Source organism: Podarcis gaigeae (assembly GCF_964106915.1).
Source record: "Podarcis gaigeae genome assembly, chromosome: 2".
Classification (NCBI taxonomy): Eukaryota; Metazoa; Chordata; class Lepidosauria; order Squamata; family Lacertidae; genus Podarcis; species Podarcis gaigeae.
Genome location: NC_139679.1, coordinates 110,361,501 through 110,382,118, shown reverse-complemented (window position 1 = coordinate 110,382,118; position 20,618 = coordinate 110,361,501). Strand labels below are relative to the sequence as shown.

The 20,618-nt window shown below is 44.5% G+C and overlaps 3 protein-coding genes across 4 annotated transcripts in view; all 3 read right to left on the bottom strand.

The window, feature by feature from the left end:
- LOC310835743 (uncharacterized protein) overlaps positions 1–20,618 on the bottom strand; it is a gene marked incomplete at its 3' end in the record, with an annotated part of 137,127 nt that overhangs the window by 41,676 nt on the left and 74,833 nt on the right. The gene's annotated exons all lie outside the window — the stretch shown is intronic.
- The window catches only part of LOC310837885 (uncharacterized protein), a 54,667-nt gene that overhangs the window by 18,397 nt on the left and 15,652 nt on the right, over positions 1–20,618 (bottom strand). The gene's annotated exons all lie outside the window — the stretch shown is intronic.
- Positions 13,605–19,915, bottom strand: LOC310837971 (uncharacterized protein). 2 transcript variants are annotated; one of them, XM_083725247.1, is made up of 3 exons: positions 19,818–19,915; positions 19,650–19,758; positions 13,605–14,588 (listed from the first exon to the last, which is right to left on the bottom strand). In XM_083725247.1, the coding sequence occupies exon 3, from the start codon at positions 14,502–14,504 to the stop codon at positions 13,764–13,766; it is 741 nt and encodes a 246-aa protein (XP_083581373.1). In that variant the 5' UTR covers positions 14,505–14,588; positions 19,650–19,758; positions 19,818–19,915; the 3' UTR covers positions 13,605–13,763. The 2 variants fall into 2 exon arrangements, with proteins under 2 accessions (XP_083581373.1, XP_083581374.1); XM_083725248.1 differs by having other exon boundaries at positions 13,605–14,593; positions 19,654–19,758.

The window sequence follows — 20,618 nt, the reverse complement described above, 5'->3', positions numbered from 1 at the left end:
TCAAAGGCCTGGAAACGATGCCTTATGAGGAACGGCTAAGGGAGCTGGGCATGTTTAGCCTGGAGAAGAGGAGGTTAAGGGGTGATATGATAGTCATGTTCAAATATATAAAAGGATGTCACATACAGGAGGGAGAAAGGTTGTTTTCTGCTGCTCCAGAGAAGCGGACACGGAGCAATGGATCCAAACTACAAGAAAGAAGATTACACATTAGAAAGAACTTCCTGACAGTAAGAGCTGTTCGACAGTGGAATTTGCTGCCAAGGAGTGTGGTGGAGTCTCCTTCTTTGGAGGTCTTTAAGCAGAGGCTTGAGAACCATATGTCAGGAGTGCTCTGATGGTGTTTCCTGCTTGGCAGGGGGTTGGACTCGATGGCCCTTGTGGTCTCTTCCAACTATGATTCTATGATTCTATTCTAGGAACGTGAAACTCCAAAGGGACTTTTTTAAGGAGGCGGGAGACGCAAGAAAAAATTAGATTCTTTTGGCAACAATAAACATTAGAACAAGGAACTGCTGAGCAAAAACAAAAACAGGAGCATGTGCTGAAGTTCTTGCGGAAAGGGGGCGGGGCCTTCAAAGGTCTCATAATCGACCCAAAACAACAGAGGTCTGCCTGTCAATTGCAGTCCAGTGCTTGGACATCTCTGGTGTATAAGATTGGTTGAAACCGAAATGCTTTGTTTGAAATTATATAAATACCAATGCCTGGACCACATATGTGGTGGAGGCTTGAGGAAATTAAGAAATTTTGGATAGTAGTACACGAAGAACCAAAGAAGATGTTGAAAATATCAAAAACAAACAAACCAGAGACATATCTCCTTGGATTGACAGAAGATGAGATACCATGGGGGGCAAGAATTGTTCTCTATGCAAGTACAGCTGCTAGAATTGTGATTGCTGCTAGGTGGAAGTCAAAAACTATACCCACAAAGGAGGAATGGATTTGTAAACTAAATGAATATTTAATTCTGGCAAAATTAACTGCTATAATAAGAAATCAGTTGAATCAAAAATTTAAAAAGGAGTGGAAATGTTTTGATGAATATATGGCAAAGTATTGCTCAAAAAAAGATATGCTAATATGCCTAGATTAAAATGTGAAGTACTGGATGGAAGAATAATTAGTAAGGAAAGATAGTAAGAATATATAGATGATTTGAGAAGATTGTAGAATGCAAAGGTTATTGTAAAGTGTATAATGTGGAGAAAATCGAGTGGGGGCGGAGGGAAGTGGGAGGAAGGAGAAAAGAATAATATGATGGACTGAGGAAATAGAAATGTAAATGTATGGGGGGATGGGGAGGAAATGGTGTTGGCTTTGGTATATCTGTATTGTAAAGTAATATGTGAAAACCAATAAAATAATTTAAATGGGGGGGGGGGGAGAGCCAAAGCCATGAACATGATAATCTGACATATCAGGATCTGTACCAAGTAATATTTAATGACCATGTCCTTCATGGATCAATGCCTTGTCATGGCAAAGGGGCTTGAATAACTCAAGAGACAAGGAGAAGGGGACGACAGAGGACGAGATGGTTGGACGGTGTCCTCGAAGCTACAAGCATGAGTCTGACCAAACTGCGGGAGGCAGTGGAAGACAGGAGAGCCTGGCGTGCTCTGGTCCATGGGGTCATGAAGAGTCGGACACGACTAAACAACAACAACAACAACAACATAACTCACAGACACTATGAGCTATGCCGTGCAGGCAGGTCAGACAGACAGACAGACAGGTCAAAGTGGAGAGTTTTGAGTAAACTTGATCCACCTGGAGCAGGAACCAGCAAGCCACGCCAGTATCCCTGCCGAGAAAACTCCATGGTCGTATAAAAGTTATGACGCTGGAAGATGAACCCTGGAAGTGTGCCTGGAAGTGAAAGGAAAGTCCAGTGCTGCAAAGAAAAATATATGAACCTGGAATATGAGATCCATGGTAAGCTGGATGCGGTAAAAAATGAGATGGCAAGAATAAATATTGACATAGTGGGCATCAGTGAACTAAAATGGACAGGAATGGGCGAATTCAGTTTGGATGATCATCATATCCTACTACTGAGGACAAGATTCCCATAGAAGAAATGGAGTGGCCCTCTTAGTCAACAAAAGAGTGGCAAAAGCTGTACTGGGATGCAATCTCAAAAATGATAAAATGATCTCGATACAAATCCAAGGCAGACCTTTTAACATCTTTAATGCTGTACGGTTTTTAACACTGATTGGGAGCCGCCCAGAGTGGCTGGGGAAAACTCAGCCAGATGGGCGGGGTATAAATAATAAATTATTATTATTATTATTATTATTATTATTATTATTATTATTATTATCATCATCATCACAGTAATCCAGGTTTATGCACCAACTACCAATGCTGAGGGACGTGGGTGGCGCTGTGGTTTAAATCACAGAGCCTAGGACTTGCTGATCAGAAGGTCGGTGGTTTGAATCCCCATGATGGGGTGAGCTCCCATTGTTCGGTCCCTGCTCCTGCCAACCTAGCTGTTCAAAAGCACCTCAAAGTGCAAGTAGATAAATAGGTACCGCTTCGGCAGGAAGGCGTTTCCGTGCACTGCTCTGGTTCGTCAGAAGCGGCTTAGTCATGCTGGTCACATGACTGTCTGCAGACAAATTCCAGCTCCCTCGGCCAGTAAAGCAAGATGAGCACCCCAACCCCAGAGTCAGCCATGACTGGACCTAATGGTCAGGGATCCCTTTAACCTACCAATGCTGAAGAAACTGAACTTGACCAATTCTATGAAGACAAATCCAAGGCAGACCTTTTAACATCACAGTAATGCAGGTTTATGCACCAACTACTGGTGCTGAAGAAACTAAAATTGACCAATTCTTGGAACAAAAGAGTCAACAAAAGAGTGGCAAAAGCTGTACTGGGATGCAATCTCAAAAATGATAGAATGATCTATCCAAGGCAGACCTTTTAAGATCACAGTAATCCAGGTTTATGCACCAACTACCAATGCTGAGGGACAGGGGTGGTGCTGTGGGTTAAATCACAGAGCCTAGGACCTGCCAATCAGAAGGTTGTCGGTTCGAATCCCCATGATGGGGTGAGCTCCCGTTGTTCAGTCCCTGCTCCTGCCAACCTAGCAGTTCGAAAGCAGGTCAAAGTGCAAGTAGATAAATAGGTACCGCTTCGGCGGGAAGGTAAATGGCGTTTCCGTGCACTGCTCTGGTTCGCCAGAAGCGGCTTAGTCATGCTGGCCACATGACGATCTGCAGACAAATGCCAGCTCCCTCGGCCAGTAAAGCAAGATGAGCGCCCCAACCCCAGAGTCGGCCATGACTGGAGCTAATGGTCAGGGGTCCCTTTACCTTACCAATGCTCAACAAAATGAACTTGACCAATTCTAGGAAGACTTACAACACCTTCTAGAACTAACACCAAAGAAGGATGTTTTTCTCATCCTAGGGAATTGGAATGCTAAAGTAGGGAGTCAAAGAGATAAAAGGAACAACTGGTAAGTTTGGCCTTGGAGTTCAAAACGAAGCAGTGCAAAGGCTAATAGAGTTCTGTCAAGAGAACAAGCTGGTCATAACAAACACTCTTTTCCAACAACACATGAGATGACTCTACACATGCACATCACCAGATGTGCAGTATCAAAATCAAATTGCTTATATTCTTTGCAGCCAAAAATGGAGAAGTTCTATACAGTCAGCAAAAACTAGACCTGGAGCTGGCTGTGGCTCAGATCATCAGCTTCTTATAACAAAATTCAAGCTTAAACTGAAGAAAGTAGGGAAAACCACTGGGTCAGTGAGATACAATCTAAATCAAATCCCTTATGAATACACAGTGGAAGAGAAGAACACATTTAAGGATTTAGATTTAGTGGACAGAGTGCCTGAAGAACTATGGTTGGAGGCTCGGAACATCATACAGGAGGCAGCAATGAAAATCATCCCAATGAAAAGGAAATGCAAGAAAGCAAAGTGGTTGTCCAATGAGGCCTTACAAACCGCGGGGGACAGAAGGCAAGCAAAATGCAAGGGAGATAGTTAAAGATACATGAAATTGAATGCAGACTTCCAACGAATAGCAAGGAGAGACAAGAGGGACTTCTTAAACGAGCAGTGCAAAGAAATAGAGGGAAACAATAGAATGGGAAATACCAGAGATCTGTTCAAGAAAATTGGAGATATTAAAGGAAGATTTTATGCAAAGATTACCATTATAAAGGACAAAAGTGGTACGTGTGGGAGCCATGGCAGAGGCTTGTAATTGTTGCGTGGTGCCTCGCTGACCGGCATGTCTGTGTCTTGCAGTGTATTGAATGTATTGACCTTATATGGAGTTGTGTTCCCTCTGGGCAGTAATTATCTTATATGGTGATGGGAGTTGTAAAGCCATGATTGGGCGATGTAACGTGAGACACTGGCAGACGGCCATGCAGGCTGGGAGAAAAAGGATAATAAAATTACCAGAGAGGAGAGAAGTCGAAGGAGCTGCCCTCCATCCTGAAAATACTGCTGTCTGTGTCTTTTTTCTATGCTGTGCACCATTTGATGATGGCTGGTTTCCGTCAGGTACGGACCTTACAGAAGCAGAAGACATCAAGAAGAGGTGGCAAGAATACACAGAGGAATTATGCCAGGAAGATATGGATGTCCCATACACCCCAGGTAGTGTGACTGATGACCTTGAGCCAGACATCCTGGAGAGTGACGTCAAACGGGCCTTAGAAACCACTGCTAATAACAAGGCCAGTGGAAGTGATGACATTCCAGCGGAATCTTAAAAGATGATGCTGTTAAGGTGCTACACTCAATATGCCAGCAAGTTTGGAAAACTCACCAGTGGCCAGAGGATTGGAGAATATCAGTCTACAACGCAATCCCAAAGAAGGGCAGCGCCAAAGAATGCTCCAACTACTGCACAATCATTTCACACGCTAGCAAGGTTATGCTTAAAAGTCTACAAGGCAGGCTTAAGCAGTACGCAGACCGAGAACACCCAGAAGTGCAAACTGGATTTTGGAGGGGCAGAGGAACCAGAGACCAAATTGCAATAATGCGCTGGATTAGGGAGAAAGCTAGAGAGTTCCAGAAAAAATCTACTTCTGCTTCATTGACTACGCAAAAGCCTTTGACTGTGTGGACCACAGCAAACTATGGCAAGTTCTTAAAGAAATGGGAGTGCCTGACCACCTCATGTGTCTCCTGAGAAATCTCTATGTGGGACAAGCAGCAACAGTTAGAACTGGAAATGGAACAACTGATTGGCTCAAAATTGGGAAAGGAGTACGACAAGGCTGTATATTGTCTCCTTGCTTATTTAACTTATATGCAGAGGACGAGATGGTTGGACAGTGCTCTCAAAGCTACTAACATGAGTTTGACCAGACTGCAGAAGGCAGCGGAAAACAGGAGTGCCTGGCGTGCTGTGGTCCATGGGGTCACAAAGAGTCAGACACGACTAAGTGACTAAAGAACAACAACGATGTCCAGTCAGCATTCCCTAATGTAGAAGCAATTCTGAGAATGTTCCTCTGAATGATGATTGCAAATTGCCATTTGTAAAGATCCGTTTCTTGACTGAAGAGGATAAAAAATGAATTTGGAACAACAATAAGATAAATTATGTTACTTCAGCCACATGTACATAGAAAGTGACAAGCTAAGCAGTTTATCATTTCATGATATCCTCAGTGACTTTGCTTTGGCAAAGGCAAGAAGGAAAGTATTGTAATTTAGATCATGTTTGTGTACTGTTTGTATACACAGTACAGAATGAATCATGATAAAATTATACAGTTGAATGGGTATTGGGTAGATGCAGTAATACAATTATTCCTGTAAAATAATTTTAATATACAGGTGTGTACAGTATTGGTATTATTTATAAATGTGACATATTACTAGAAATACTGTCTTTTACACTCACTAAGTGTAACAGGGTACAAAGGTCTGCTGTCCCAATGAAGAATGTGGACTATTATGGTAATATTGATACTGATATAAAAAATGCATTGTATTAAGTACAATTGCATTGTACAGGTTATCACACTTAATTTCATATTAATAATATTTATAATTATTAGTAGTTTGCATCATATATTTACACCTATTATTATAGCAAGTTTCTAGGACTAGATTAGGATTCTTTGTAAATTGTGTTTCTAAAGGAACTTTTGTTATTGCCAAATGCCAATGTGTTTGCATTATTAAGTTTGTTATGAATAACAAAATCATTTTAAGTTAGAGCTTAATAATTATTTCACTATTAATATACTTCGTAATTGTATTTCAGTTCAACAATTACTTTGAGAAAATACATACTCTGTTCTGTGCAAATGGTTTGAGATACCTATTAGGTCCATAAATTATCATACAGCCTATATTCAACACAAACAACAGCGACAATTTGTTGTTGACAAAGGACAGCTGGGCATATAAAGGGCCCCATTACCTCCAGTAGCTTAGGGCCCCATCAAACCTCAATCCGGCCCTTTCCCCCCACTACTTTATGCAAGGAGTTCAAGAACAAAGAGCTCTTTGGAGGAGGCCTCAGCCCTTCCTTCTTCCTGCCAGGACCCCCCTGCCTTTGTTTTCCTCCCCATCTTTTCCTCTTTCTCCCTCTGCCATCCAGCAATCCATGTCCCCATCTCCTCTACAAAACGGAAGACGTGGATGTTTGGATGTTTTTGGTGTTTCTTATTTTGTTGGAAGCCGCCCAGAGTGGCTGAGGAAATCCAGAAAATGGGGGCGGGGTATAAATATCATTTATTTATTTATTTATATTATTATTACTATGGCGAGGCTGGTCTGCAATACCCAACCCTCTCCCCTTTCCCGCCTCCTTTCCTGCAACTCCCTTTGGACCAGATCTGGGCAGGAAGAAGCTTCTCTCTTTCCACAGCGGAACACGACCCCCCCTCCACCTTCAAGGCCCCATTAAGAGAAACAGCTCCCCGTCCTCCCTTCTCTTCTTCTCCCCGCCCGGACTTGTGCATGCCGCCTCTCCCCGTCCCGGGGCTTCTCATCCTGGACCCCCCACCCCTTGCCAAGCCCCTTCCCTCCTTCCCCGCCGCTGGCTTTGCACTCACCCGAAATCCTGGCAGCAGCAGCGACCCTGGGCAGCGGGGGCGGGAATGGGAGCCCCCTCTTGGGAGGCAGGATAATTGTAAGGGGAAAGCCTTGCAGTACCCAGCCAATGGGGAGAGAAGGGAGGGAACCTGGGCTTCGAGTACAGGGAACAGACGCTCGTTGCCTTAAGGGTTAAAGCCAGAGAGTGGAAGCTGCTGGGGGAGGGGCTGCTCGATACTGATTTGGGAAAGGGGGCCCGGCTTAAGCGGAACAGCTGACCCGCCCCCTCTGCCCTTGTCCTGCAAGGAATCCGGTGAGTGCAAAGCGCCTCGGGGTGCAGCAAGCTTGGGGGGGGGGGGTTGTGCAATGCAATGCAATGCAATACCCATGGAACTGGGGTTGGGGGTGGAGAGAGAGCAGGCAGGGAAGCGGTGGGTCAAGTGTGGGGGTATTTCAGCTGATTCAACCTAGTTGCAAATAAGAGACAGGGGCCTCTCCCTGAAGGTTCTCTCTCTCTCTCTCTCTCTCTCTCTCTCTCTCTCACACACACACACACACACACACACACAAACACACACAAAAACATTCGTCTGCATGCACACACAGATCACATGAAGACCCCTGTAGTTTGATCAAGCCCATCTAGTCCCTGTTAGAATAAAAGAGATGGAAGGGCACCCTGAGAGTCGTCTAGTCCAACCGCCTGCAATGCAGGAATCCTAGCACTGTCTCCTCATGGTGGCCAAGCCTGCGGGGAGCCCAAGAACATCTCTCCCCTCCGGCGGCTTCCAGGAAACCTTATTCAATTAAGCATAATAATAATATTATAACAACATTATTTGTACCCGCTCGTCTGGCTGGGTTTCCCCAGCCACTAGGGCAGCTCCCAACAGAATATTTTTTAGAAACCAATGAAGCATCAAACATTAAAAGCTTTTCCATTTAGGGCTGCCTTCAGATGTCTTATGAAGAAGCAGGATCAGGAAGTTCTTAATGTCTGATAATAATAATTCTAATGATTTTTATTTATACCCCATCCTCCCTGGCCAGAGCCGGGCTCAGGATGGCTAACACCGGTAAAATTACAGTAAAAACATAATAGGGGGAGAAAAAACCAATTTAAAATACAGATTAAAACGCAATTTAAAAAGCAGCCTCATTTTAAAAGTAGCCCATAAATCAAAACCAGAAGGAGAAGGAAACATTGTCAGATTGAGTCAAACCAAAGGCGGGGTGGAACAGCTCTGTCTTGCAAGCTCTGCGGAAAGATGTCAAGTCCTGCAGGGCCCTAGTCTCTTGTGGCAGAGTGTTCCACCAAGTTGGGGCCAGTACTGAAAAGGCCCTGGCCCTAGTTGAGACCAATCTAACCACCTTGAGAGCCAGGACCTCCAAAATGTTGTCATTTGCGGAACTTAAGGTCCTCCACAGGGCATACCAGGAGAGGCGGTCCCATAGGTAAGTGGGTCCTAGACCGCATAGGGCTTTAAAGGTCAAAACCAGCACCTTAAACCTGACCCCGTACTCCACCGGGTGACTGTTGCATGGATCACTGTGGCCAGATCAGGGCGAGAAAGGTAAGGGACCAACTGCTTAATACGGCGGAGATGGAAAAATGCCACCTTTGCTGTGGCTGCAACCTGTGCCTCTATGGAAAGGGAGGCATCAAAGGTTACACCCAAGCTCTTGAGAGAAGGTGCTGGCACTAATTGAGCCCCCGCAAGAGATGGGAGTTGGGCCCCCAACCCTATGTTGTCCCGACCCAGCCAGAAGACCTCTGTCTTCGAAGGATTTAACTTCAACCAGCTCCCACGCAGCCATCCAGCCACAGCTTCCAAGCATCTAGTCAGTGTGTCCGGGGCCAAGTCAGGGCGGCCGTCCATCAACAGATAAAGCTCGGTGTCATCAGCATATTGATGACAGCCCAGCTCAAAGCTCCGGACAATCTGGGCAAGGGGGCACATAAAAGATATTAAAAAGCATCAGGGAAAGGATTCCTCGCCTGTGGGACTCCACACACCAAGGAGTACCGCAGTGACAACTACCTCCCTAGCGCCACCCTCTGTCCCCGACCTGAGATAAAGGAGCGCAGCCATTGTTGGACTGTGCTCTGAATCCCTACGTCGGAAAGGCGGTGGTCCAAAGGTTCGCGATTGATCATGCCGAAGGCTAAGAGAATCAGCAGGCCCGACCCAGCTGTCAATGGAGATCATGTTAGGGCAACCAAAGCTGTCTCGGTCCTGTAACCAGGGTGAAAGACGGACTGAAATGGGTCCAGAGCCTATGTTTCATCCAGAAACCTACCAAGCTGTTTGGCAACTACCGTATTTTTTGCACCATAACACTCACTTTTTTCCTCCTAGAAAGTAAGGGGAAATGTCTGTGCGTGTTATGGAGCGAATGCCTATGGATGGCGGGGGGATCTGCTGCAGTCGAGAGCAGAGGATCCATGGTTCCCCTTCCTTCCCTCCTCCGTGGCTCGCTTTGAAACAGCAAAGCGGGAGAAGAGCCCCTGAGTGGGGAGGAGAGAGGGACAGAGAGCCTGCTTGCTTTAAAGGAGCAAAGCGGGAGAGGAGAGGAGCCGCTTACACAATTCCGGAGCTGTTTTTTTCAGCAAGCCGGGGAGGAGGGAGAGAACAGTTTGCTAAATAGCAGCAAAGTTTTTCGCAAGCAGGCTCTCTGTCCCTCTCTCCTCCCCATTCAGCTGGCTAAATAGCAGCAAAGTTTTCCAGCGAGCTGGGGAGGAGGGAGAGAAGCAGAGCCTTTAAAGGAGCAAAGCAGGAGAGGAGAGGAGCCTTCTCCCCTTATACCCCTCTTCTGCATCATTAGCAGCATCCTTCTCCACCCACCCCACGCGTGTTCCTTGTCCCTTGAGTGCTTTTCCTTCCCTCCCCACTTAAAACGTGGTTACAAAGCACAGATCCACATGGATCCTCAGGACTTTTGCACTGGGTCACCCCAAATTCACCATCAGATCACATAGCATGTCCATGGCTACAGCTTGCACCAAAAAAATCACACACTCACTGTTGCCTGGGGCCGCAGTGGTGCAAAAACGTGGTTACAAAGCATGGATCCACATGGATCCTCGGGATTTTTGCACTGGGCTACCCCAAACTCACCGTCAGATCACATGTCTGTGGCCACAGCATGAACCACAAAAATCATACATCCACTGTTTCGTTTAGAATATTTTTTTCTTATTTTCCTCCTCTAAAAACTATGTGGGTGTTATGGTCGGGTGCGTGTTATAGAGCGAAAAATACGTACTCTCTCAATTACCTTACACAGGTATGGAAGATTCGAAACCGGGTGGTAATTGGATAGATCTAAAGGATCTAGAGATGTTTTATTTAAGAATAGATGCACCACTGCTTCCTTCAACTCCCCTGGGAAAGTCCACGTACCAAGGGACTGATTAATGATCTCAAAGAGGGGGGCCCGCACCTCGTCTGGACATGCTCTAATCAGCCAGGACGGGCGCGGGTCAAGGGGGCAAGTGGTACCACTGTATACCTCTTTAAACAGTCATGGCTTCCCCCAAAGAATTCTGGGAGCTGTAGTTTGTTAAGGTTGCTTGGAGCTGTTAGGTATGGTTGCCATATTTTGAAGAGCAAAAAAGAGTCCTTATGAGGACTCTCATTTTAAATATCTCTACCATATGTAGTCTATAGAAACTATAGAAGCTATATTGCTGGAGGGGGGAGAGAAGAGAAGAGGAAATCAAGTCTTCAACCATGGCAACCCTTATTTCCCTCTAAGAGTTACAATTCACCAAGTTCTCTGTGACAAGGAATAGGCAGTGAAGCCGCTCTACGTAATATCTCTCTGGGAGGGGAACAGGGAGTCTCCTCTCAGCAAACTACAACTCCTAGAATGCTTTGGGGGAAGCCATGACTGACTGAAGGGGTACTAGAGTGATTTAAATGTGGTGTGGATGTGGCCCTCGAGGGAGAAGGCAAGCAATCAGGAGGTAAGTGGGAACACACACAATGGAGCCCACGGGGGCCATTTTGCTCAGCAGCCTCCAGTGCCATTGTGTTCCTCCCAGGGCAACACAGCACTCGTCCCCACTGCCTGCCTTCTGAGATGTGGGACCATTCCCAAGGGCAGCTTGTGACACAGCGTTGTAGGGCAAGGCTGTTTCAAGGGAAGGTGGGAAAATGCATTTCTTCCACATAGCAGCCTGGATAATTTGTGGAGTGGGCTGTGAGTTTTTTCCCTTTTTCTCTTCAGCGGTGTCTCCCAAATACATTTCTGTTCCAAGCAGTCAATCAGAATTCATTGCCTGTCCTCTTGAAGACAAGGCCTTGAGAAAGATTCTTGTCAAGATGGCGGTCTGGCAGTGGATCACCTGCCACTCAGACCCATATATACTTCCATGGGGTGACTTTTAACTCCCTCCCGCCCATCAGAATCAATGAGGAAAAAATCATGATGATTTATGTGACCTTTGAATCAAATACATTTACAGGCAAAAGCAGGCTGTGGGGGGCAGGGGTTGATTCTAGTCTCCTGGTCTACCTAGCAATGGTTGATCTTTGCCTTAATTTGTAACTCAATGCCTTGAACATCCCACTGGCATTTCTTTTTAAATGCTGATAATGTTTTATTGCAGATTTTTTATTATTATTTCGGTATCTCATTGTTAACAAAGTATTTTTATACATATGAAGAGCAGATCTTGGATTGACAAACTTATGGTTTGTAAAGTAAAAAGATTTTAAAAAAAGGTTTTGTTTATCTCTGTTCTGAAATCTGCTTTTAAAGTAAAGTTTGTCAATATATTTGGGTTTGTTTATAAAGCAGAAGTGACTAGTTGTTCCTGGAAGCCCAAAAATGAGCTCTATATCAACAAAAGTTTTACCTATAATTATTAATAATGAAAAGTTGTAAGAAACGTGAGATTTCCCACCCTTGAGCTTTTGAACTACAACTCCCATCAACCTTGGCCGTATAGGCTGAGCCTTATGGGCATTGTTGCCCAACATCTGAGCAACCCCATGTTGGATATGCCTGCTCAAAACTTTATTTATTTAATTTCTATTCCACTTTATATTTTCAAGAAAAACCACAAAGCGGTTCACAGCATATTAAATCAATAAAACATAAATAAAACAACCTGAAAAATGTGAATTATAGAATATACAGTCAAAGCAACATAACAGAAAACAAAAATATTATCTTAAAGATTTCAAAATAAAACAGTCCAAAGGTCGACCACAGAATTCATATTTAACATAGTAGAGCTGGGTGAGTCTGGGCCCCACCCCTTTGGCCAGGTGGAAAAGACCTTGCAGGGAGTGGTGGACTTTACACCTCACAGCCGGGCGATGTTCCTCCGGCCTCATGAGCAGCCTCTTTAATGGGACCCAAGTGTGTTTAAGGTTGCAATTAACTTAATCTTCCCTAGATCTACTTTCAGCAGAAGCATGTGCCACCCCCACTGCCCATCTTCAAACTCAAGAGTACCAAGCACATGTATCCTGTAGGTGCGCTTGGCTCTTCCTGTTCAGCGTCACTAAAACTCTCCTCCCCCCACCCCCTCTCACGAAACAACAGCCTCCTTTTAAGCACCCTGACAGTCATTTGCTATTCCTCCACCATTGCTCTCACAGTGCATGTGCGATACACACGCTTCGCTCTAGGGCCTTCTGAAGCATCTTAAACACCGAGACAAAGGGACGCTCTCCTGCTAAATGCACGCTCACTGATTTCAGGCGCGTACTCGGGAGAAACACGAACTAGCCTTGCACGGAAAAAGCATCCCCTCTACTTCTCTACCTCTCCCCCCTGGCCTAGTCCCACACTTTCTCCCCTAAACCAAAACCTAACCAGGGACCCAGCTGAGGAGAGCTGCACTGAGGCATTTGTGGGAAAATCCCCCTCCCCGGATTCTTCCCAGGAGCAGGAGGACTGTAGATTTGGAAAAGTGATTTGCAGAGGAACATAGTTCAGAAGGCAGAAGCTGGGAAATACTGGATGGGGAACAGCTTGCAGAAGAAACTCTCGAGGGGGGGAGAGTTAACAGATTCACTGTCTCTGGAAAGCATCCATCCGCTCTCCCCAAGGTCAAGGAGAGCAGCGAAAGTGGCAGGACAGAAGGAACTAGCTCAGATTACGAGACGCAGAAGTGACGGGGTGACTAGGGATGTGAGGGACTGGACCTCTTCATTGGGAGCACTGCCATTCCTAGAAGACGGGTTCTTTGTCCCCTTGCTGGGATCATTAAAGTTTCTAACTGGTAAGAAGTCTCCTTTTCCTTTGTTCTGCTTATCTACGACCAAGGGGAAGGAAGGCAATTCCCTGAAGCCTGAAAGATGCTGATCCACAAGACAAGGGCAGCGCATCATTTTGGCAGTGATGGGTGGAGTCAAAACTCAACAGATTCATCACACGCCTTGAGCATTCCAGATTCACACTCTCCCCCTGGATAATCTAGCAACAACTTGCAACTTCTTTTGTACATCAAGTATATGTGACCTTCATTACTTTAATACATATATATGTGTATACAAATTTAAATACAAAATCAAAAACATCTCATGGGTTCCATGTATTTAAAATTGATTTCTGCCTTTATTCGTTTCTTGACGTAAATTAAATAGTGAACATTGAGTGCAACGTTGCATACATTTATATGGTTTTTCACCTGTGTAAATTTGCTTAGGAATATTAAGGTCTCCACTCTGTCTTAAGCTCTTTCCACATTCCCTACATCTGTGGTTTCCCCCCTGTGTGAGTTAGCTGATGTTTCCTAAGATCTCCACTTTGACTAAAGCTCTTTCCACACTCCATACAATTAAATGGTTTCTCCGTGTGAGTTCGGTGATGTATTCTAAGGTCTTCACTACGACTGAAGCTCTTTCCACATTCAATGCATTTAAATGGTTTCTCCCCTGTGTGAGTTCGTTGGTGTATTCTAAGGTGACCACTACGACTGCAGCTCTTTCCACATTCGAGACATTTAAACCGTTTCTCTCCCGTGTGAGTTTGTTGATGTATTCTAAGGTCTCCACTACGACTGAAGCTCTTTCCACATTCAATACATTTAAATGGTTTCTCCCCTGTGTGAGTTTGTTGATGCATTCTAAGGTTTCCACTTTGACTGAAGCTCTTTCCACATTCAATGCATTTAAATGGTTTCTCCCCCGTGTGAGTTCGTTGATATCTTCTAAGTTTATCACTTTGAGTGAAGCTCTTTCCGCATTCAATGCATTTAAATGGTTTCTCCCCTGTGTGAGTTAGTTGGTGTGTTCTAAGGTTTCCACTTTGACTGAAGCTCTTTCCACATTCAAGACATTTAAATGGTTTATGCCCCGTGTGAGTTTGTTGATGTATTCTAAGTTTTCCACTTTGACTGAAGCTCTTCCCACATTCAATACATTGAAACGGTTTCTCCCCCGGGTTAATTCGTCGGTGTATCCTCATTTTTCCACAGTGACTAAAGCACATTCCACATTCCCTGCATTTAAATGGCCTCTCTGCTCTTCCCACTGATTTCACAGACCTCTCCGTAGAATCCTGACCATCATCTTCCTCAGCTGTTTGGGGCAGGGAGAGAATCCTGTTAGACTTTTAGGAAAGACAATAAATGAACTGAACACACGTCAATCCCCATGTGCACCTTCTCTTATTTTCACTCCCTCTCCATTTTCAACTGTCTCCATATTCCAAATTTTTAGGAATGCAGATGAGATAATGGCAAGAGAAACCCATGATCACTCCATTCACACTTAAGAAAGCACCATCACTTTATAGTAGATATCTACGGTGGAACTGGCTTATAAGACACATCTCTGTCTTTTTCTTTTTCAAGTGAGGAAATGATCACAGGCTCCAATAGCAGTCTCTTCTATGAGTAAGAAGTAAAACTGAAGTGTTCTTATGCCACATGTAAGTGTAAAATCATTGCAATATATTAGAACCTAAACAAAGCCTTCTGCATCGGGTAAAGGTCCACCTAGTCCAGCATCCTGTTTTCACAGTGGCCAAGCAGAAGCCTGTGGGAAACCAGCAAGCAAGATTTCAGCCCAAGAGCCCTCTGCCCTCCTGTGCTTTCCAGAAAATAGTATTAAGAAGCATTATTGCCTAGGACTACGAGGGCAGAGCACAGACACCAGCCTAATCCCTTTTCTCAAGATATCCAAGTTGCTGGCCGTCACTGTCTCTTGTGGGATGGAAGACCATAGATTAACTATGCTTCTGTTTATTCATCTTCTGCAGCCCATAAAGGCTCATAAATGTATTATGGCTTAAGCTTTTGTGAGCTACAGTCTGACATTGTGGAATCTTGACTAGGAAAGCTGGTGCCACTATAAACCCGTGAGTCTTTTTGTCGGGTTTTTGTACTTATTTTGAACTTAAGCCTTAATCTGCAAAGGACTGCTTTGAATACATGGGTTGCCCTTGAATGGAGAAGAAGCAAGCACCTTGCTTGCATCTGGATCCCCTGGGAGAGGCGGTGGATCCAGGGTTTGTGAATGAACAAGACCTCTGCCTTCCGTGCGGTGGGTTAAAAGTGGGAGAGAGAGCTCCCCCTCCTGTCCTTTTGGGAAATAGGAGCTTTTGCCGTGAGTAAACAACTTAGATGGCAAGTTCTCAAGTGAAGCACTTTGGAGCCCTACTTGCTCATGCTATCTGTGTGTGCATGTCTGTCTTTGGACCTAGAAGACAACATACACTAGTGGTCAAAATTGTGGAAACCTTGGAGGTGTTGTTTTTCTGGGTTTTGATGGATCATAATACCCCCCTTTTTTGGGAGTAATACCATAAAATTATATATCAATGGAAAGATACAGTGGTAGCTTGGGTTACAGACGCTTCAGGTTACAGACTCCCCTAACCCAGAAATAGTACCTCGGGTACTTCAGAATGAGAACAGAAATTGTGCTCTGGCGGCGCGGCGGCACCAGGAGGCCCCATTAGCTAAAGTGGTGCTTCAGGTTAAGAACAGTTTCAGGTTAAGAACAGACCACTGTAATTTAAAGTACCACTGCAATTTAAAGTAGAATGTAATACAACAACTTTTAGGAAGGATTACGACATAAATAAGCAGGATTTTGTTAGTGTGTTATGTGATTGCTATCAAGTTGGTTGGGTTTTTTCCCCCCTTTCATTTCGTGAACTTGCAAAATGTAATAAAATTAAACAAATGGCACAAAGAGTTGACTTGGTGATTATGGGCTTCCAGTCTGCATGGTGGAGGAAATGGCGTCACCTGGGGCGCCGTCCGAGTAAGACGGAGCCTTTAGGGGGATTTCAGGCGACCGAGGGGAAGTTTTAGGGCTAAAAAAGAAAAGCCCTCACAAAACTCTGCAGAAGAGTGGGGCTCCAACGGGGTCCAGCTGAGCCCCAGGTCTTCCGTCAAACCGGCTCCCGCAGTTGCATCAGCAGCGGGTGGGGGAGGGGAAGACGGTCGAGGTGGGCTGTCAGCTCCAACGCACACATGAATATCCAAAGCGTAAAAGCTGCCCTCTGAAGTGACAGATCTTCTGTTATAAGGTAAAATAGAAAGAATCTTTTGGAGAGGAATTAAAAATATTTGGACTTAAATTTGAACTTCAAAGTGAGAAGTATTAAAAATGGAAGCCGTGCTTCCGCTATTCAGGGAAGAACCCTGCAGAGACGTTTTGTGAATAAGATGAAAGCCCCCAAAAATCTACATTACAGCCTCTGAGTGAAAGCAAATGTATTTTTAACCCTAAAATTCCTGTTTTGCTGAAAGAACAGGATTTGTAAATAGTTGCCTCTCAGTTTTGAAGGTGCTCTGCAATTTGAATATCCAACACCTTGGAAATTTTTGAGACATCCACCAAAGTCTGGCAGGATTAGACCCTGTGTAGCTGGAGGGGTAATAAAAAAGGAAAGTGGCCAACATATAGAGATTTGTTAATAGAAGAGGAGAAAGGTTTGAAATTTAAAAGTTATGAAAACTTGAAAGGTACTTTACAAAGTTGGTTGCATCACAGACAAATTAATGAGCAATTTAAAGAAGATAATAAAAGGGGGTTCAGCTATACTATCTCAAACTTTCAAAAGGAAATTGTGGAGGGAAATACCAAATTATTGAAGAAAGCATATAACATTTTGCTATATGGAGAGACTTTAGATGAGAAGGTAAAATCGGCCCAAATAAAATGGGCTCCGGATGTTGGGCTTAATATACAGTTGGAGGAATGGGAGAGTTTATGAAAACAAATGTAAAGTTTACAGATTGTATATCATTAAGAGAAAATTACAGTGGTACCTTGGGTTAAGTACTTCATTCATTCCAGCGGTCCGTTCTTAACCTGAAACTGTTCTTAACCTGAAGCACCACTTCAGCTAATGGGGCCTCCCGCTGCTGCTGCGCCGCCGGAGCACGATTTCTGTTCTCATCCTGAAGCAAAGTTCATAACCTAAGGTACTATTTCTGGGTTAGCAGAGTCTGTAACCTGAAGCGTATGTAACCCGAGGTACCACTGTATTTGAAAATGATATATAGATGGTATATCACACTGGAAAAACTGCAAAAATGTTTAAAACAGGATCCAAGATATGTTGGAGATGTAAAGAGAAAGGTGGTACTATTTTCATGTATGGTGGGAATGCAAGAAGGTTAAAGAATACTGGGAAATGATATATAATGAACTGAAAAAAATGTTGAAGAAACCCTTTGTTTAAAAACCAGAATCTTTCCTGCTTCTAATTTTAGATCATGATACATGAGGGGGAAATTGGACATAGTTTATGTATGCGACAACAGCAACAAGAATTTTATTAGCACAAGTATGGAAAACAGAAAACGCCAACAAAGGAAGCAGTGCAAGCCAAGCTTATGGACTACGCGGAACTGGCTAAGCTGACAGAGAGAATAAATTTACAGATAGGTAGCCGTGTTGGTCTGCCATAGTCAAAACAAAAAAGAGAGAATACATGAGAGAGACAACATTGATTTCAAAAAAGAGTGGGAAGCATTTATAAACTATATAAAAAGACAGTATAAAGATATGGACTCATTGGCAGGTTTTGACAACTATATAAGAAGCAAAATCAGCAGAGTATAGAATTTGTTTAATAAATCAATACGGAAATATGGGGGAATCATAGAGGAGGGAGGGGAGAAATACGGCTATAGAAATTGTTCAATTAAGATTTGTGGAAATTTGTTGTTATAATTTGAAAATTCAATAAAAATATTTTTTTAAAAAATGTGTTGTGCGATTGCTATCAAGTTGGTTGAGGTTTTTTTCATTTAGTGAGCTTGTAAAACGTAATAAAATTAAATAAATGGCGCAAAGAGTTGACTGGTCACCTAGAAAGGGATGTAAAATAGTACTATTAAGTGAACAAGGCTACAGTTATGAAGATATTAGAAGAAAAATTGGCAGAAACTTAACCAAAGGGGGCATTTCTAAATTTTGGAAGAGGTATAAGGAGACGCAGTCACTACAAAATCAGACTGGGCTAAACCCATGTTAACTGGACAGCAGAACAATGGGACACTGTTATTTGGAGTGAGGAGACCAAAATCTCGCTTGGTAGTGATGGCATGAAATATGTGAGGAGAATTGGAGGAGATTTACATCCTATTTACATAGCACCTTCCGTGAAACACCCAGTCAGTGCTATGATCTGGGGCTGTATTTTGTTGGAAGCCTTCCAGAGTGGCCAAGAAACCCAGTCACGTGGGCAGGGTGCATGTAATGAATAATAATAATAATAATAATAATTCCCTCCTTAGCCTGACCTGCTATGCATGCTAATCAGAGACTCTGTCCCAACCACCCCCTTGAACACAACAGGGCTTCCTATTTTTACTGCTATTCTTTACATTTCTATACTGCCCTTCCTCCGAAGATCACAGGGCAGCTTACAATAGAAAATCAGAGATGCACAGCACAGTAAGAAATAAAAACGACAACTGCCCCCTTACGCACGTACAAATGCAGGTGTGAAGGCCATAGATTGTTTAATGAGCCCAATGCCTGGGAGAAGAGGAATGCTTTCGCCTGGTGTTTAAAGAAAAAGGAAGGAAGGAAGGAAGGAAGGAAGGAAGGAAGGAAGGAAGGTGGGACACTGAGGTTCACTTCTGAGGGTCTTCTGCCAGTTCCCTCCCTGCAAGAAGCGAAGTTACAGGGAACCAGGCAGAGGGTCTTCTCGCTGGTGGCGCCCTCCCTTCCAATTTCAAATAAATAAACAACTATCTGACTTTTAGAAGACATCTGGAGGCAGCCCTGTAATGGGAAGGTTTTAACGTTTGATGTTTTATTATGGTTTATCTATGTTGTAAGCCGCACAGAGTGGCTAGGGAGATGGGCAGGTATGGCCAGATGGGCAGGTATTATTTTTATTATTTTTATTAACCTGCCCAACAATGCCCAACCCTCTCCCCTTTCCCGCCTCCTTTCCTGCAACTCCCTTTGCACCAGATCTGGGCAGGAAGAAGCTTCTCTCTTTCCACTGCGGAAACCCCTCCCCCCCTTCAAGGCACCGTTAAAAAGACCCGCTCCCTTTCCTTTCCCTCCCTTCTCTTCTTCTCCGCGTCCCGGGGCTTCTCATCCTGGACCCCCATCCCTTGCAAAGGCCCTTCCCTCCTCCCGCTCCCCGGCTTTGCACTCACCCGAAATCCTGAAGGCGGCGGCAGATGCAGCGACACTAGGCAGCGGGGGGCGGGAATGGGAGCCCCCGCCTGGGAGGCAGGGAGGGACCCCGCTTAATTAGGAGGCTTAATTAGGACGTGCTCTGGTCCAGGGGGCCACGAAGAGTCGGACACGCCTAAACAACAACAATTAGGACGAAGCAGCCCCCTTCCCTCCCTCCTTTGCAAGCCCCTATTGTAAAGCTTCCGCTGGTGAAGCCGGAAGTCAGGTGACTCTGGCGAGGAAGGAGAAGTCCCCCCCCCTCCCCAGCCTCTTTCCTTTCCTTTCCTTTGATAATTGGGGGAAGGAAAACCTTGCAGGACCAGCCAATGGGGAGACGAGGGAGGGAACCTGGGCTCCGAGTAGAGGGAGCATCAGCTACTGTGGACCCCTTCCCTCTTGCAAGAACGTATTGTAATCAATAAACTCTTTACTGCCTCACCCGTTTGGTTCAGATTGTATTTCGAGGAGGGATCAAGGGCCTCATGACCCACTTCTTACAATGTAGGAAGCAGCTTACAGCAAAAAAAGCCTAATGACTCTTCTGGGTAAATGAATAAATTATTTTAATAAATATTTAAATGGAGACCACATTTTACATTCTCATGTTCATGCAAACATGGTTCCACTCCAACCTCACTTAGTCCCCACTTCCACCTCAACAAAGTGTTCTTTATAAAGAAATCTCCTGAACAGAAGTCTCTCTATTTACATTATAGGGAGGGACCATTCTCTGTCTGGCTTATTGCACATTCATAACACCCTGTGTCTTTTGCAGTGTCCTGTATTCTCCTCACAGACACACAGAAACAGGGAACAGTGACATGCAGCAGCAGCAAGACAGACGCCCTGTCAAAGAATACCTCCCATTCGACCACTCCCATGAATCTTTGGGGGGGGTACCTTAGATGCCTGCCAAATGTACGCTACGGATGTGAAAGCAATT

Coding starts and splice junctions, on each gene's coding strand:
- LOC310837971 (XM_083725247.1), bottom strand. CDS start 14,504: ATGTGCTTTAGTCACTGTGGAAAAATGAGGATACACCGACGAATTAAC.